This window comes from Metopolophium dirhodum, chromosome 9 (assembly GCF_019925205.1).
Source record: "Metopolophium dirhodum isolate CAU chromosome 9, ASM1992520v1, whole genome shotgun sequence".
NCBI classification, from domain to species: domain Eukaryota; kingdom Metazoa; phylum Arthropoda; class Insecta; order Hemiptera; family Aphididae; genus Metopolophium; species Metopolophium dirhodum.
In genome coordinates, this window is record NC_083568.1 from 22,862,749 (window position 1) to 22,883,367 (window position 20,619).

General features: G+C 33.2%; 1 protein-coding gene across 2 annotated transcripts in view; it reads right to left on the reverse strand.

Annotated features, from left to right (window-relative positions):
* Positions 1–3,423: 3,423 nt before the first annotated feature.
* Positions 3,424–20,619, reverse strand: part of LOC132951576 (monocarboxylate transporter 2) — a 172,860-nt gene continuing 155,664 nt past the window's right edge. For both annotated transcript variants that reach the window (XM_061023347.1, XM_061023348.1), the window contains exons 4-7: positions 14,532–14,679; positions 11,673–11,949; positions 8,133–8,514; positions 3,424–7,004 (exon numbers count right to left, since the gene is read on the reverse strand). In XM_061023347.1, coding sequence (XP_060879330.1) covers positions 6,352–7,004; positions 8,133–8,514; positions 11,673–11,949; positions 14,532–14,679 — 1,460 coding nt within the window. In that variant the 3' untranslated portion in view covers positions 3,424–6,351. The remainder of the gene's footprint in view (positions 7,005–8,132; positions 8,515–11,672; positions 11,950–14,531; positions 14,680–20,619) is intronic.

A 20,619-nucleotide genomic window follows, 5' to 3' on the forward strand; every position in this document is an offset into this window, starting at 1 on the left:
ACTCGCAGTGTTACAGGTGCGGTTCTAGGACTAAATTTTCGTATGGGCAACAGTACATTTATAAATTTATAATTAGGTCTTAACTGCGAATAAAATCTCCCCTCCACACCACAACATTTTCTTAGTAAAATATTTATGCAAATAGCCTCCACTAATACTTTGTTAATTTGTAATATTATAGCAGTACCTAGCCAAATGGCAAATATTCAACAGTAGTAAATAATAATGTATATTACTTAATATTCGGTTAAGATCAATTAAAGCGTTATCTTTCAAAGTATATTATTTTAATTACAGAATTTATGTGCTCATCTAAATTCAAGATGGTATAAAAATACAATATTATAATGTATTAAAGTGTACGATGTGTGATCAGTCTTTAAAGAAAGAAAAAAAATCTTTCTCGAAATAAAACCCTACGTAGGTACTTAATAGCTCTGCTATTGTTTATGTGTTTACCTGCTTACTTCAAAAGTTTTTAAGTCATTAATATAAAAACGAAGAAACTAGACCAACTTAAGTTTACCAACTTCACTAAAAGCCTTAAATTATCTAATAGACCATCCGGTATTCTATTAAAAACTTTAACTTGTGTAACGATAAAAGTATATCAAGGAAAGTTGAGTGTTAAGATAAATTTGAGATGATTTGAAATATTATTTTTGATTAAGTGACTCGGGTGGGTAATTTTATTACAACTGAAATACAACCAAATATTATAATAGTAATAATACTAATATTGTATAATGTTTATTGAAATAGTTAAATAATAGTTACGTTTTATTTGCGAAAGCTACTCGTCGTACTAAAGTTATAACTTAGGGATTATAGTATTATACTCAGTTTTAATCTCGAAGTTTATTAGTTACTGTTAGATTTCGTGGCTTAAAATCATGGACCCAATGAAATAGTTTTTTTTACGATTTGTGTCAAATGAACCAGAAAGACTTTAACCAGATCCTCAGTCGATAGTTCTATCAAGTTAATATTATGACATAATGTATTTGTCGTCAATGAGAAATAGACACGATTTTATATTTGTTTTTTAATAAAATAGTTTGCTTTAGTTTTAAATTTTAATTCTGCGATATTCATTATAATATGCACAATATTATTATAATAGTTAAATTATAAACACCTCGACACAACACAGTACATTTCAAACATCAAATGGTTTTTTTTTTCAGACATCGCTGTGACATTTTTGGAATCCACTTTTAGATTATCAATACATCGAAAGGAAATCCAGAAAATGAAGTCCTTGATTTCTAAAAAGCAAAATTACAAATGCTTTACTAAGCACCCGTAACACGATCTGGCGAAGCAACGATATTATTATATTGTAAGAGAATATTCGTTTAGTAGATGGCGTTATACGAAACGTCGGACCAACAATAAATAATAATTGTTATTTTAAAGAATATTTATGCATCTTACCGCCTTGCCGTGGATGGTATACATATTATTTGCAACTGTATCGATTGGAAGGCTTCTGCAGCAGTGCCATGTCAGTGATTAAATTAAACAAAAAAGTAAAAATAGCTGACAGCTAAAAAAACACACATATATAGCAGCTAGTACATTTAAAACATCAAACTGCAATTTTAAATTACATTGACACTGAAAAAAAAAACCGTTCTTTTGATGTGGACGTAAACATAAATAGACACTTAGGTAATTTCCAATCGACATTTTTTTCATCATTATTCAAATTAATTATTTATAATTATTTATGCTAATATTTGAGTTTGAGTAGTCTTTGAAAAAAACGGATAATTGATTTTGAAATGTGTTTTATTAGTATGTTGGGCTCGTCATATCTTTATATCGAAAGCAATTTTTTTTTTTTATCTACTTTAATGTGAAAAGTATAATCGATTGAATCTGCATCAAGTTTGATGCACGTAAAATGAACTAAACAAACATTTACTCATTCCCTATCACGGACAAAATTAATTACAAATATTTGTTTAGTACGTTTCGCTACATCTGGCTGCACAAGAATAGGACGACGAAGGAGTTTATATTATACCGGGAGTGGGTGCACGTGGTTACTCTTCATTAACTGAGGTTGACGAAATAAAATTGGCATGATCGGGTGCCAGCATGTATGTGCATTAATGATAGACGAGGGGTAGAAAACCCCCACGACCCTGTTAAAGATGCCGAGCAAATGTCTGTTACAATATGTGTTGTTGAGTCGGTAACAACAGTAATTATTAACCAGAACCAAACACCGCTTATATTAATGTTATGTTCTACCGGTGGGTATTATTCACGTGAGAACTAATGCGACGAATAAACACAGCGGAAGCAATATTCCTCTCTCAAACCCGGCCACTCAACTGGACCATAAATTCCATAACATAAGCCCGGAAGGAGTTGAACTGTTCTTTACTAATTATTAAGATCTGTTGAGGTTTTCTATTGTGGTAAAACTATGCATGTGTTACCATGTTAATCGTGTTTTTTTAATTTTTTTTTTTCATCTTATCTGCAAATTTAATTAGAAATTGCACATAAAGAGGTATCTGCATATGATAATATCGACTACCTATATGTAAAAACGGCCCAGCCCGTGAAAAATAATAAATAAAATAAACACAGTTTTGAGTACCACGTCGTCACCAAAAATGGAAAAATGTTCAATAACGATTTGGAATTTTTATGCTGAAGAATATGTGTAATTTTACCTTACAAAGACCAATTATTCGATATACCTATGGATTGCATAATGGATTTTCAGCTATTTAAAATTATATTCACCCAAATAATTGAAAATTTATAACTGCCATAAAAAAAGCAGAAAATCTAAATAGTCTAAAAATGATTCAATACTGTACTGGAACATTCAATACTGTACTGGAACAGAAACCCCTAGACAATGGGAAAAATATACTTATTTTTCTATAATTTGCATATTATTATTATTATATTTTATATTAATTTGCAATAATATAAACCATTATTGCACGATTTTCTATATTTTGTGTATTTATGTAGTTGCTCAATTTAAATGACTTATATTATGAATAGGTACATTGTATTGCTTTTTTTATTGTTCCGGTTCAGTTCTGGTTTTTTGATAGTAAAAATTAAAGGTATCGGTTCAAAATAATTTTGTTACCGGTTCCAGCTAATTTAGGTACTGAAAAGTATAATAATTTTAAATACCTATTCAGAATGCTGGTTTAATTAATAGCATGAAAAATATTGGAAAACTCTTACGACATACATAGTTTATACACAAAACACTAAACAGTAATACTATTAAATTACGATAGATAATATTATTTTGCTTTTGAACCTAAAAGAACAAATTTAATTTAAAAATTCATGTTTGGTTCTGGTACCTAAGTTCCGGTTTCGGTTCCAGAACCGGTTCCAGTCCCTTCAGTTCAAGCAGACTACAACTTCCACAAGTCTGAGTGCCAATTATATATTTTATGACAAGACGTTACACATTAGCTATATTATGCAACACGTGGGATAACAAAATACATAATATACGATTTAAAATAATAGTTATTGTACAGTACAAATTTTATTCAACTTCAATATTATAAACCGACGTAATCACAATTATAAACAGAGTTTTCACTCGACAAAATGACACGGCATTAGTAATAAAACATTATCCAGGACCAATTCATTTTTTTTTTTTTATATATATATAACGACAAAATATAATATAATGAACAAAATCACTTTCAGCATTACGTTACAATAATATTATAAAGTGGATACTAAAACAATAATAACATTATGACGACGTATTATCTAGTTCAAATCATTTAAAATGCAATGCTTAATAACTATAGCGACACACTAGGTATACACAACTACGCTTAAGTTATAATCATCAAGGAGCTGGCGAGTTAAGAGCTTGCCAAAAGTTATTGTCATTTGACTACAAAATAATGCGACGTATTAATTAGGAGATGATACCGACATGATGTACATAGAGGCACCTATCGATGTTAGACTAATAAACAAAATTTTTTTAGTTTGAAATTAAATCGCTAAGATCAGTCTAGAATGAACCGTGTCCAAAAACATATATCACTTTGATTCGAACATACAATGTATTATCAATAAAGGTACTATTACACTTCCACCTATCCAAAGACCATTTAGAATTTGTTGCACACACTCTGTATGCAATTATTTCCATAATAATTTTCATTCCTGCGTTTGTAAAAGTTAATCTTGGGATATTTGTCTTAACTTCATTTACTTCTAAAATTATTAAATTTAAATGTTATTATATTAGCGATAAGAAAAATATTGCTATAAAAATTATCTATACAAAAAATAAATAATTCGCTAAATAAAATTGCACATAGGTACTTGTATAAGTTTTATGTAAGCAATGATAACAAAATAAATAATTTAAATTACACATAAGGAACGAATTTCAAAATGAGTTTTCAATGTCCTTTTCAGCAAAAAGGTCATCATTATCTTAATAGTTATTGATATAATGATATAATATTATGTTATTATTCAAATACAATGAAGATATTTCGATTTTTTTCTACATTTCTTGACAATAAAAAAAATTGAATAGGTATACGTTAATTAAATCACTTATATGTATTATTATGGTGGTAGTGACATACTTAGGTTATTAGATATTATGAATAATTTAATTTATAATTGTTGTCGTTGTATGTGGATATCATATCACTATAATAATAAATTAGTTACGAATATTAATTTTAAAAGTACATATTATAATTAATAAAAGTGTTGTGATTATTGTATGTTTTGCTTATTATATATTTGCATATCGCTATACATTGTTGTTTTTTATGTAATGCGTGCGACGACATATAATGTTATAGTAAATTACACTTCTATCGTGGGTTTTCTTTTTATTGATAAATTCACTTAGGTAATAATATTAAAATAAATTTTGTTTTTTCCATCATTGGATTTTGATTTTCGTTCACATAAAATTAAGTTTTTGATTAATGACCAATCGGCAATAATTGACTGAACTATTGACATGAAATACATAAAGAAGTAATGACGTTGTTAAAACCATATAGATTTTTACAATAATTTTCGCAAAGTACCCACCAAGTGTACAAATCAATTTCGGTTATGAAATATTGAAATAACTTAGGTACACAATTTCAAAAATATTTTATTTTTCTGTTTCAACTTCAGTACCTACACGTCCTACTATTGAATTTTTCGTCGAATAATAGGTTTATCGAACTCGTTAGTTGTATTTTTTCTCGATCAATGAGTTTAAATTGACAATATATTTTAATAGCACACGGCAATACATAATGTTCGAGAGTTAAGCTGTGGCAGAAAAAAAAAAGATTATCATGATAATAAATAATGAACGAAAACCGTAAAATGCGTAATGAAAAACATCATAATATCATGTGATCTACTAAATAGCATTTACATATTATTATAGTTTTATGTAAAATATTACAAAATGCGTACATGTGACGTTGGCGGTGGTTTTTATACAATTCATACAATACGTTTATGTGTCACGTATTAGTAGTGTTATTATCATTATTAAGTAGTTCAAAAAAAAGAAAAGCTTATTGTACATAATATAATAATATTATTGTAGTTATGAAAAATTGTATCGAATTCAACTATAACCGTAAGCAAAAATAATTTTCACAAATAACAGTATACCTATAGGTAATAAATTAGTTAGATCACAGATTCAGCCAATGACACATAATAGTACTATAATAATAATATTATGTAATTAAATTATTTTATACAGTTTGACGATATTAATATATAAAATAATATCGTTTCATGTAATAGGATAAAATTGAAACCAAGCAAATTCGTTGAAATAATAATAATATATAATTTAAATATAATAATATGACGTCAACGCAGGTCTATAATATTATCATAGTAGATACCTAATAGATATCAGATATCGATTAAGTATAAAAATTTTAATTTAAGGGGCAAACATGTAATTTAATTTAGACAACTACTCACTACTGTATTCGTATATAAATAAAAAAATAATTTTATACAATAAAAAAATCCAATAACGTCAACTGTTTTCCTTTAATGTATGACGTCATATCTGCTTAAAGTATATAATTATACTATTTTTGATTACAAAAAACGATCGCCGCAAACATCCGTGTAACGCCGACGACCCCCAAACGTATAATGTGTCACTTTACAATTTAATCAAATAAAAGAATATAATAGTAAACAAATAAATAAAAATAAAATGAACACATCTTCAACAATAATGATAATAAAAAAAAATAATAATAAAAAAATAATAATAATAATAATAATACAATATAATATGAATATAAAATATTATTACGAGCGGTCGTTTTACACGGACGCCTCGTCGATGACAGTGATCATCCTGCTGTTGTGTCCGGCGACCAGCCGCCACTTGCCGCCCCTGGGCGTCTCCTCTTCCGCCTGTTTGGCCAGTGACCACCTGCGGCCCTTCCGGTCCATGATGACCGGCATCTCGGCGATCAGGTTGTTCTCGAACTCGCTCAGCATCAGGTAGTTCTCCACCTTGTTGCACGACGTGATGCAGTCGCCGATGTAGTCGAGGTCGTCGAGCAGGTTGTCGGGCAGATCCATGTCGGCGATGCCCTCCTCGGAGATGCAAGTCAGCTCGGGCTTGTCGTTGGGTCCACCGCCCCCGCCGGCGCTGCCACCACTGCCGCCACTCCCACCCCCGCCCATCATCAAACCCAAACCACCGGCGCTGCCGACGAGCCCGACGCCCTGCATGTTCAGCGGCGGTTCCATCACCACCACTTCCTCGGGCTCGACGGTGAACGACAGCCTCCGGCGCTGCGGACACGAGTCCGACACGCACAGCTTCTTCGTGCCCGACTCGTTGTGCTTGTGCCGGGCCACGTTCCGCCGGTGCAGGTCGATGAAGAACATGGTCAGGCTGCCGAGCAACACGCACGCCGAGCTGAAGTAGTAACCCGTCTTGGAGCCGTAGCCGATGTTGATGTAACCTGGACATGGAAAAAAATAGCTGTTAGATAATAATAATAAAATTATAATATCGCAAAAAACCAAGGGGAAAACGATTTTTTTTAAACCGAGAAACTATCCTTCCTCGCTCAGTTATCGTTCTCGGGTGAAACCACATTAAAATCGTATTTCTAATGACGTGGGTACAGGGTAGGTAGCACGTGGACGTTGTAATGACCATACGTTATAATATTATAATATGAGTATATGCGTTCGCCCGCGCCAAATGTTTGAGACGAAATTACCATATTATCGCGAAATTATACGTTTTTGTGTTGTGCGTTCCCGAATCGATGCGTTCAACCCGAACTCAGCTGTTGTACGTTATTGCGATATTACGACGGATAACATTGCACGTGGGTTTATATATATATATACATTATGTGAATATCGTCGTATATATACATGCCGTGCGGAATATATTATTATAATAAATGCGAGCAAGTGCGGTAACACGCGGTAACGTTGCGAACGGTGTTTGAGCGCTAGATTTACGCGAGTATTATACCAATAACCTAACGATGTAATATTATATTATACTACACGCGTCTATGTATATGCGTATGGGACGTATTTACTACGTCATTAGGTCGCGAATAGGTACCTTTTTTTTTCTTTCGAAAAACACGACTTCGCAGTCGTTAAATTTTATGACGCGTGGTCAAATATTATAACGAACAACTGCTCTCATATAATAATAATAATAATAATACCAACAGAAATATCAACAACAACAACAATAACAATGTATGACGAGAGCGCTTTATTATTTCTGCGACCTCTGACTACCCGTTATGCACATCTATGCCGCGTCGCGTGGAAAGAGATCGAAACCGGAACCGGAATTACGAGTCACGACACCGACCCCAGATTCCGGGAAGTTGTCCATAGTTTTAACCTAGACCCTCTGCTCCAGACTCCTGAGATATTTCTGTAATTATGTCGTGTTAACTGGCCGAGTAAAGAACACTACTTCTCATCACTTTTCGCATTTCGTTCGGTTTCGTTTCATACAATGTATAATTATTACACACCTGATGATCGGTGGCATAATATAGTAATTTTTTAAAGGGTTAAAATACTATACATATATTACGTATATGACTTACCGGATATTGGCACCCCTAGGGCGATGGGTATGGCCTGCGAGCACTGGACGAAGCCCCACGTGCGGGCAAAGTTCCGGGCCCGGACCCTCTCGTACGTGTACATCTTGAGCGAGTAATGGTACCCGCCGCAGAACATGCCGTACACCCAGGCGAACATGACGTACCCCTGCCGGTCACCGCGGACCGTGGTCAGCGCCAGTATGGACACGCCGCACATGAACACGGACGCCTGGCACAGGTACTGTCTGGCGATCCGACACTCCACCGAGTTCCGGACGACGATCAGCCCGAACGCCACGCAGCCCACCGTCCACGCGAGTCCCATGTGCACCTGCAACGTCAGCGCCGAGTCGCCGAGTCCGTCCTCTTCGGCCTGGTGAGCCTGAAAAATCGGTCGAAATCAGTAAAAATAATATATTGTCGGCCCGTTAATATCAATTCTTGTCTTTGAGTATTTCGTTTTTAGTTTTCTAGTGTAGGCGCATTATACTCGTATTTTGAGCACGTACTGCGCCGCCTATGTACGTGTCCTGTGCGACGATATCGGGCGCATGCGTGGAGCCGGAACGAGCAACCCCTATATTATATATCCTATCCGTCGTATTTTATCGCATTTTTTTTTATTTCGTTGTTGTTGCCAAAAGAAAAAAAAACATTTGTAGCATTCGTTAAGTACCTACGCCAAATGGCACCTACATGTTTGGGTGGTCCGTGTTCCGCAACAGTCAACTTTCGTTATAGCTGAAAACGTTTTGGTTCTATATAGGGTACCGTTGAAGTGATCTCGGAACTGTTTTAAATCAATACTTAACTATAATATACTATTATGACCTACACACACATCGCATTATTTATATACGTAATGAAGTTTTTATGTGTGTATGCTAAATATATTTATAGAAGGCTGATCGGAGAAACTATATCGGAGTCCTTGGGCTTTGGGCGAGGGGCGGTGCAGCCCGCGAGCTCCAGACCAGCTATTGCTCTCGACGCGGGCGCAGTAATATTAATATGAACTATATATTATAAATTGTATAATTACGAGTACAATGCAAGTAACGTGGAAACGTATTAAACGACGGGACACATACGACTATACATAATAATATATTTTCCGGAGTCCATTAAAAACGAAACGATCGCGAAATACTTTACGAGATTTATATCATGTTTATCCTTTATACACGTATACATTATATTATTGTATGCACACGACTCTACACTCGGTCGAGTGCTTTACTACTACGCTCCGGTCGTTTATATTGCTTCGCTACTACAACTAGGACATAATATATAATATATACTACTACTGCGTACACACACACACACACATTATTGTATATTATAGTACTCTATGCGGTCTCGGGGTTAATGTATTTCGCCGCAGGAATTCATTGGTCCCGTTTAATAATATAGTAATACATCATTTTCTCAAAATAATAAAATTAATGTTAAGTTAATCGTATTCATCGTCGTCGCCGTCGTCGTTGTTGTCGTCCTATCCGCAATCAAAGGTACGCCTCCGAGACACAATTAAAACGTCCTTTCCCACCCCATTACGGTTGCGTTGTGGGATACAGGAATGGGAGGAGGGGGAGGGGGCGTTTATAATTTTAACGATATCTGCTGTAGCTACATGTCCGCGTTTATATAACATATTATATATATATATACAATATAACATGTAATGTGTGTGTATATTATGAACTCGTTGCACTCCGGGTATTTCGCAATCAAAAATTATTTTATGCGTTTGAAATCCGCAGTCGTAAACCGAACAAATAGCTTTGGCGTTGTAAAAGCCCATAAAACAACTGTACGACTAATCCTTTTTTATATTGGGCTGACGAATGAGTGCGCATAAATCGTGTCCAGTCGTACGGCGGCGGCGCGATGGAAAACTTTACTTGTATCTTGTTTTTATCACTTAATTGCGCCTAAATCTAAAACTTCTATTGTTTTTAAGTGCTCGTCTCACTGGTATAATTTGTTCTCATTTCGGTTAATTTCGTAGTACTTGCAGACAGTATTTCGAACTATTTTAGCACTTTATTTGATTCCCCCGACCAAATATTATCTACTCGCACCTCGCGGTTTCAGGCCCGTTACTTAATTTAAATTTTACTTTATTGGACACTTCGCCAACGTTCGAGCCGCCTTTTTACATATTTTATACCCTATTTTAATTATTCATCACTACGCCCAAGGACATGCTAAGAATATAATAACTTTGAAATAAGTACAATAGGGTTTTTCCATATCCATCATAATTATTAAAATCATTTTTTATTCGCAATTAAACGCTATAGTTTTACAGCACTACATAAGAATTGATAGTAAAAAACTATTTGTTTGTTTCAGTAGGTTTATTATATTACATGAATATTTTTTGTGTGACTGAACGATGTGATCGATATATCATTTAAATTAATATATACTCTTCTTTGATATACAAAATAAAAGAAAAAATTCAAAAATTTGGTGGAAATGCAGTACCTACCTACTTCAACAGTTACGAGACGAAACGAAATGTGACAACAATTGTAGGATGTCGTGAATTCAATTTGAACGTTTTGAACACACGCACGTCATGTATGAAAAATATATAATACTCAAATAAACAAGTAGAGAGACAAAACGTATAAGAAAAACCCAACTACCGCTCCGCGCTGCCATAATATGGAATGCATGCATGAAATTGATAACCGCCATCACAGTCGAGTTGTCGTTATTTAATGTTTTGTTAGCAGCGCCGTAGTGGGATGTGTGGGTTTTTATGTGTATGTGTGTGTATAGACGTTCCAAAAATAAAACTCCAAAGTGTAACCAATATGAAATATGATGACAATCGAAAAGCGTAACGTTGAAAAATTAAATTTTATTCCGATCGCATTCGGTGTGTTTGGCAAAAGTTTATCAACTCCGGAAATATATTGATCTCTATTCCTTTCTCCCGCAGTCGTCTTACCGCCTCCGATTCGCCGGCCGCGTATAAGGGCGATAACGTCATTCGCACATACGACGACACGGTACACCACAATGTAAGTGGTACCATAACCACATGGTAGGTATACAAACACGGTATAGTTATGTCTCTAGCGGTGGCTATTTTGTATTCAGCGTTCAGAACTTATAGCGATTGCATATTGGCCATAGTAAAATATAGGTTAGTATAACAGACAAGTACGTTTTAAAGTATATGCGCCCGTACAAATAATTCAAATGTAAAGTTTTAATATGATCATAATTTTGTCGTTTATTAAGGATTTCGATGTTTTGTTCATACTTTAGCAACAAGTTATTGTTTTAGTACACAAACTAATATATTATAATAATGTATATTTTATTAAATACATATCGATAGACTTCTATTATAATATATTATATGTGATAAGTCCCGAATCACGATTACCGTGCGATTATAAATTATTATCTAATAATAGTTAACTACTATTATCTTATAAGCAATAACCAATCGGTATAATATACAATATATACATTTTATATATTATATACCCAACTATAATAGACGACACTGACCAGGTAGAATATCGGAGTATTTATGCCGAACGCGCTGATGCCGGTGGACACGAGCAGGATTCGGACGGTCTTGCTGCGGAGCGTGGTGAAGTCTAGGAACGGCGGCCGGTCGTCGTGCCTGTTCTTGTCCTTGATCTTCCGCTTCTGGTTCTTCAGATGCAGGATGGCTCGTCTCTGCGGGTGGTACAGCGACGCCGACCTGTAGCACGTGCCCAACAGGAACGTGGTGAACACCGTGGCGGTGACCAGCTGGAGTCCAAGTCGCCAGCCGATGGCGCTGCAACGCAATCGAATTATTATTAAGTAAGTGTGGGGGGGGGGGATGTTTTGAAATATTATACAGTGAAATCGTCGTGATGATATTGATGAACGGGACATTCGCGGGGGACACGTCGATAAATTATTATCGCGACGACCGGGGGCCGGGTCGTTTAAAAATAATGGATTTTAAAGGACCGACGCGAACCAGACCGTCGTCGTGATCCCATGCAGAACGGATTTTAATTTTTCAATTTAAATTTTTTTAACGGTTTTTGTTCAGCTTGTTTTGCGAAATTTTGAAATATCCATCATAATATAGTATAAGATTTGCAACTGCAGCTTTACTTCGGTAAGCAATCTTTTTATTAAAAATATTGATTGTTTCTGTACTTACTCTAAAATACAGTTTATAATAGTTGTAATACAAACTCGTAAATATATACGTGTGATTATTACATGGATATAATAATAATAATAATATTTAATAGCCATAGTTAATAAAACAAATCATCAATAATTACACATAATATAAGTCAAAAAGTCCATAAGTATAATATTTTGAACAGAAACAATGATAAGTTTATCAATTTTTTCCAAATAACTAGATTTTAATTTATAGGTAGGTATTTTATAGACCTTCTTTATATTTATCTTTTTTTTTATTTATTGTCGTTAAAATTTCACACACTGATTTTATTCATACCAGACTATTGAATTTTTTCATCGGTAATAGATTTTTATTAAATTATACTGTGATTTTTTTATTATGTATAATATTATAATATCGTAAGTTTATTGTAAGAATTTAGTTAAGAACAAATTTGGTAGACCGATTACAGAACAGATTTTGTTTTATTAATATTTAATTTGTAATATTTAAGTGCTCAATTTTTGTATAGCCAATAGTGGTAAAAGAGAAGTGTTTTTACGCGGTACGCTTATTTTAAGGAACCAACAAATCCGTAAAATAATTGAATATGAATTGGAAATAGAAATAGATACTATATAACAACACCATCATATCGTAAAATGTTTTTAGACGTCATTAATAATAATATAGTTTTTGCGTGTAAACCAAAATTTGATCAGTTTAATTTGTGTCGATAATATTGTCGCCCTAGAATTTAAAAAAAAAAATTATACAATATTTTCCTTTAACGAGTTGAGGGAAATCATAAAAACGGGAAAATGTCGAATATTCAGTATATATTCCTAAGTAGGTACTTTTAACATTGATATCGGAGGTATTGATTTTACAATGATGTGTGCTTTCGTGATTTTTTTCATCCGGATAACGCGGGAATAAAAAAATCTCGAGAGAAGCTCGTGGAAAACCGCAAAATAATGGTGAAAGAACTTGAGCAAGTGCGGTTTTACATAAATCTTGACCATTTTTGGCTTGGCTCCACTCAGAATCGTTTTTCGTGATTTATCACGGCTTTTGAGTGTAAATAAAACACCAAACTCCAGTATCAGCACTTTTTAAATAATATTGTTTGCCCGTCGTTATCTCCGTATAGGGATATTATTAATATATTATTTCAATGAAGATATCATAGTGAAAGGTTTTGAGTTCGAAAGGACGATATTTACAATTCTACATGACAGCCGAAGAGGGGACTAAAGATACGTGTCCGATACTCGCCATATTATAATAGAGTTATATAAACTATAGTTTTCAAAAAATGTATTTTGCCGTTCGGTTTCGACAGAAGTTTATACTTGATGTAAAAATAAATTATTATTTAATAATTTATTATAATATATTTTAATTGTTTGACTGTTTTGATATATTTCGTAAGTCTTATTAACTAATTTTTATAAAAGTAGAAAAGCATTTGTACGATCGCATGTCGATCACTTTTTACTTGTTAATTTTTATAATTGAAACTTTTTTGTCGAAAACCAAATTGGAACTGTTAACAAGTGTAGCGCTTTATGTTATTCTTCCGTGGTTGGTATGAATGATGCTGAGTTTTGAAATCTACTGAGATATTTTTTATTAATTATGAATCATTATACACATTGGTGATTTGTACAGTGTTATATTATGATACGTTATAAAACTATTGTGATCATAAACATTCTAATACGCATCACATCGTAATATTTTGTATTATCTTAAATGAAACAATATAATATTTTATGTTTTATAGTAGCTTGAAGCTCTTCATTTCTAGGACGTCTTCAGTTTCACTTGGAAAATATGTTCCTAAATCGTCTCGAAATTAATTTACGGGGTGCCAATAAATCATGATTAGATTTTGTGTCATCATTATGTTAAATATATATTTAACTATAATAAAATATGAGGAAAAAACTAATAACCAAACTTGGCTTTCATTGAATTTTCACATAAAAAAGCCCTAAACATTGGTCGCCACGCGAGGCAATCGATCCCTCCCGGCGCCCGCCACCTATAAACTCGCGGGCCAGTCTGTCTCCGTCCATCGCGTATACGATATCGTTATTGGGGTGTGGTGGGTACTAATATCATACGTATAAATATATTATACGATCATCGAAAAAAACCAACAAAAAAAAAGGTATGAATATTGAATTCAATATAACATTTTCATGGTCATTATCGTCACATACCTTATGGCTCCTTTGATGAAGCTTGACATGACGGCTATGCCCATCCCGCTGCCGGACACGATGAATATCTCGACGAACTCACGTTTCCGCTTAAAATACTGCGCCACCATCAGCGTGGAACAATCCCTGGTCATGCCCACTCCGATCCCTGAAACGGACATGAAGCGAACAAATCGTTATAAACACTATTTTTTTTATAACAATGCATGGTGGATTATTATTATATAGTAACATTAGTGTCAAGTAAGCCAGACGTCAATATGACTATAATAATATATCAGGAAAACAAATATTGTACTTTTTCCTACTCTGTGTAAAAACAAAAATATTATTATTTATACGTTTAATGATAAATATTATTAATCTCGATAGCAAGTTTTCGAGTGTTTAGTTATTTAAAAGCAATTTTTAATAGGTACATGAAAACTTTTTTCAAACCATTTACCAGAATAATCTACTGTTTATTAATATTCATTGATTTGTCTCCGTCTTTTGTAATAATATCATTATTTTGCGTACCTATATAACATCACTTTATCTCATGCCAAGTTGTTTTTGCATAATATATATTTTAAAAAAAAATGGTTTTAGTTTTTTCGCTGGTGAGTAGAATTTATTTATTGCGCTGTATATGCGGATATAATACAGCACCACGGATACGGAGGTAAAACTGAGGGACACAGAAATACAGAGACAGGGAGAGATGTAGTGAGTGAGAGATGGAGTGAGTGAGAGAAAGAGAGAGAGAGAGAGAGAGACAAGAAAGGAAGAGATTATATATGGATTGACAGCGTAAAAGGAGAAGGACGAGTACGTCATATTGCATATTATGGAGGACTCACTCGGCCGTATACTTTAACGTGCCACCGTAACGTGTGCCCGATGAGCTCCGTCGGTTTTCGAACGTCTGTTATTATTTACTACGTGCGTAAGTCACCCTGAGGGGCATTAAGGTTTCCCGTGTATGCGCCTACGCCGGATTAATAACGACGTCTCCTAAAAGGATTTTCGGTCTCCATCATCGCCGCGGCACGTGCTTGTTATTACACCGTATAGACACCGTCGCTGCAGACGATCCATGTGCACAGGTTCCCACGCGACAATAAAACGAACACATGTGAGAATAATATATTAATGATATTGAATAAAAAGCGAGAGGTCTCAGAGAATGACAAAAAATCGGGCGCAAACGGGCGCACTACGCGGATAATATAATATTATCGTTTGTCACAGGTGCGATACCCCGGCACCACAAAGTTCACGTTTTTCTTCAATACGAATAGATACCTACTATGGTTTAGAACGAACCGATTCGTAACCAAAGATTTGGAATTCGTAACCTAATCAATTCCCGGCTACTGTAACGTTACGCCAGCACCGTTACGTACAAAAAATTACTTTGAAATTTGAATTTTCTTCTATGGGTTAGTAACCGATCGTAACCATTTTCAACCACATAATATTTGCAATTTTCAACCTATATCTGTGATTACGAATCGGTAACCATGGTAGTTTCAGTTTTGAAGAAAAATGTTCACTTTGTGGTACAAGCTAGGGTAACGGTAACATGTTGGTGCGTTATGTTCGTCGCTACAATCGTAAAAAATTATTAGTAAAACGTGGTGTTACAGGAAAAGTCGTTCGTGAAATCGTCACCGCCAAAAAAAGAATGTTTTTTGGCGGCGACTTTTTATTTCATTTATATTTTATTTACGACGCACGTGATTTTTTTGGTCTGTTGGTACATCAAAAACATTGAATACCGCGCTATAAAACACTAATAAAAACCACGTTATTCAACACACATTAGAACGCTGGCGACGTAAGTATATAATTTTTTCACTACTATATTAAGAGGTACACATAAAAGTATAAAGGAGGATATAATATTATTATTTTAAAAAATAAAAATAAACGTTTTATGTAATTGGACACTTAAAAATATAATCGTAAAATGGATACACCAGCCCTACTCTCTTATAATAATATAGTGTATACTCGTACATCGTGAAACCATTAAATTTATTTAAATTTACGAACGTTTTAAAACACGGGGATCCATAAAAAAAATGGTGGCGAAAACCCCAACGCAGCATCCCCATCGTGCGGTTACGCAAGCCCGACGTAACCGTAAACGAAAAATTACGACGTCCGTAATGTAAAAAAATATGTAATTCGGCCTCCGCACGAGATTATTATAAAACGAAGCTTTCGTAAAAAGTTTGAGGGTCCACTGCAAACATATGACATTGTTGAATTGTTTTGGAACTGTGTAAAAGCGGCGTTGGCAAAAGATTAACCACCGGTGGTACCTACATACTGTGTTTGTGTAGACGAAACTTTTACTTCCACGTGTAAGGCTATTGTTCTTTAAGTTCAACGGCACCGTAAAAATACGTTTTAAAAAACCGCAGGCGAAAACAATACGATGAAAATTCTCAATGGATCTGATAACAGCGTTAAACGGTCGGTCGAACAGCGCTGCGCGATGAAACGCAAATCAGACGAATCGATCGAGATAAGTATTATTAAAAATAGTATAGATAACAATATTATATAATTTATTTATTCAAAGTCAAATTTCAAAAAGTTCGAAATCCAATCAAACAAAATAATAGACTATCGTTATTTTGTTATATTGTTATAAAGAAGCAGAATATTTCTTTTTTTTGGATTCAGACATATCTCAGTGGTTCTCGATATTATATCTTAATTCACGACGACACCTCAACTTAATTAATATAAATAAATGACCACAAACTTAAATAATGACATTTTTCGTGGCGACACACTATTCGCTATAAGTGCTAATAGTGTGTCGTCACGACACGCTGGTGTTACATATTTTTGTTTTTTTTTATATGTTGTTTTAGTAATGAAAATTCATCAAACTATAAAGAAATAATATTTACAAAACAGTTAAAGAATTTTTGAAATGAATAGATGTATAGACACTTAAATGGATCAAGTATAATATTATATCGTATACCTGGTATGGTATGCTTTTTGAATTTAAATGAAGCTCTGGATTTGATCTACTGCAGCACACGGATAAACTATTATTAGTCCGAATATTAATTGAAAACCATACGCAATTATCTATATTATATGGCTACCCATATGTAATACGCGTTATTAAGTTTTGCGTGGATTTACGGATTTATTAAATTAACCCATTACATTCTTACTTTATGTAATTTAGTCCTTAAGTAAAAATTATATAGTAGGTACGCGTTCCTTTATAGGTATAACATTGGTACATTAAACGATAATTATTATGCATATTATTTTGATATAGCTACGGTTCATGGTTTAAATGCATATATATAATAGTAATTGTCGTATATCACTATTATACATCGGCGAACCGATTTAAAGCTTATGCCCAGAAACTCTTAGGAAAATTATTTACAGCGTTTGAGAGAAATGCAAAGAAATTACTTAAGAGATAAACTTATACTCAAACGGCATACTGCTATCCACCATTTTAATAACGGTTGATAATAATATGTGTACCGACGTTGTTTTTGATAATATTGTTATATTCGATAGAACAGAATCGTTTTCGAAATCACATTCTACTAAGTATCAAAACCTAGGTTGGATATCATTTCTTTTTTATACATATAACTAAGTTTATTTCAGCTAGATCGTATTTCTAATCTGTGGAATAAAATTAAAATAGATTATTTTAATTAGGTTTGTCCGTCGTTTTAAACTTGTATTGGAATTAAACTTAAATCAACTGCTTCATACTATTGTTTACGTAATTCAACATATAATTACAAAGTTTTTTTATTATTATTATTATTATTATTATTATTATTACAAAGTATATACGCGGCAACAACGGCGATTGGAGGTATCGGATACAAGTGAAATGGCTTAAAATAAAGATAAATATATTACATAAGTATTTTATAATATTGTATGGTAGATATTGGATATGTTGATATACCCTTTTGAATAGGTTGACTGTATCAGTAGGGTCTGGGCCGCGGATTAATTTGAGGTGGGTAGAGGAGAGGCTTTCTTCTCGTTTTCATTGGAAATTACGGCATTCGGTTAGTATAATATTATGTTATTACAAAGTTCACTACTAAACACACCAATATAGTAACATGTATTTGTACAGAAAATATAATTTAGTTGTCAAGTGTTTATAGTTAGAGGGTATATTATAATATTACTGATCAACATATTGAAAATTGAGTGTAAGTACCTATATGGAAATATACTATGTATGATATCGATATGCATTTGAAGCAAACTTTCCGCTAAATTAACATTGATAATAATAATTGGATAATGATTTAGGTTTTTTTGTATATTGATTTGGTTTGATAACAGAATAATTGACTTGTGTACATTATGTTGTATAGGGAACACAAAACTTTTGTTTTGTTGGCTGGATATAGAATGCGATCAAAAATTTTACCATATAACTGTACCATGTTTTGCGAACAGTAGTCGCGACCATGGTTGGCAAAAGTTCAAACTTTAAACTTTTTTCGTCGTCGAAGAAGTTTTTGATAAGTCAATTAAAACAGGATTTTTGTGCACGGTATTATTATTATCTTTTTCGCCAAAGTTCGAAAACAATTTACCACCCTTCGGTACTTTTCGTGAGAACTCAAATGGCTAAACGTAATAACTCAGGTTTAATTTCACTAGGTAGGTATATTATTAAATAATTATGCGTATAGAAATATAGAACTCGCGTCGTTATTAAAAAAAAAGGTACCTACTTTTAATAATAAGTTCAAAATATTAAAATCTGTTGTGTAAAAAATGCATTAGAAAAAACAACCTTTAGTATTTATCTGTTTCTCGTAATATAGGCTTTCTTTGCTGGCCATAATATTACCGTATATTAATATGAGCTTTATTTTGTGTAATGCAAAAAATAAATACTTTTCGAAGAAACTCAACAAAAAGGATAACGGTGTAAAATGCGTATTATCTATATATATATATATTATTAGGTACATCGTAATAAAACGGATTTTCTTTGGAACTCGAATTGAATGTTTCAGACGCAAATATTATATTATGAGTGTTCGTGAAAAAAAAAATGCTAATTCCAAATTTGTTAGGAGAGAATAACTTTTTTTTTCACATGCTCTTCTATAGACGTTTTTGTGTGGAAATAATAATAATAAAAAAAATATCACAACGGTTTATTTATTCCTTTTGACACACATACCATTATTATTATTATTGATTTTACCATATAACATCACTGGATCGAGTATTATAATATATGGCACCACGTGCCCCGATATGCAAGTATAATAGTTCAAAAAGTGGACGTTCTCGATTTTAAAAACATAAATTATATTTTATGACATTCTATTTCGAGACATCGTGTCTGATGAAAATTTGACTATTATAATATACCTAATATTAATTTGTCTGTCATCTGCGATATAATAATAATATATTATGCGCGCGTTCGTGCAGGATTAACGGCGTACGCTATAATAATATTATTATATATTATGGTAATTAATAATTTTATAGTCTCTCGAAAAATATTTTTATTTTTTCAAATTAAATACAGCGTACAAAGACATATTATTCGTGTATAGATATAATAATAATAACAGCGTTTAATCATGCTGGAACTAAGTGGTTTTTTTTCACTTAAATACAACATTTGAACGAAATTCAACACCCATGTGACCTAAATTCAAAGTTTTTCATTCAAACTCAGCCCGTCCCTTTAAATTACATTCAGAAGACACTTTTGTCACGAGCTATTCGTTTCGGGTGGTTCGTTTTGACTATTGAATTCTATTTACATTCGTTAAACAACAATCTATTGTCCACGACATTGCTAGAAGTCTGCTGGAACCACTGTAGTAAAAATTACTCGAACCTATATTATCCGTTATCTTTAAATAGTTCTTTATACAACATAATAATGATCGCTAATTATACAGAATTATTTGAGTATCAACAATATATTATTTTCGTCGTCTTAAAGTTTTTATCATTGCGTGATGCGTTAACGGAGACTTGATAAATAATTGACAGGATCGCCATCCTTTGGTTGATGATATTACTAAACCAATTATACTGCTTA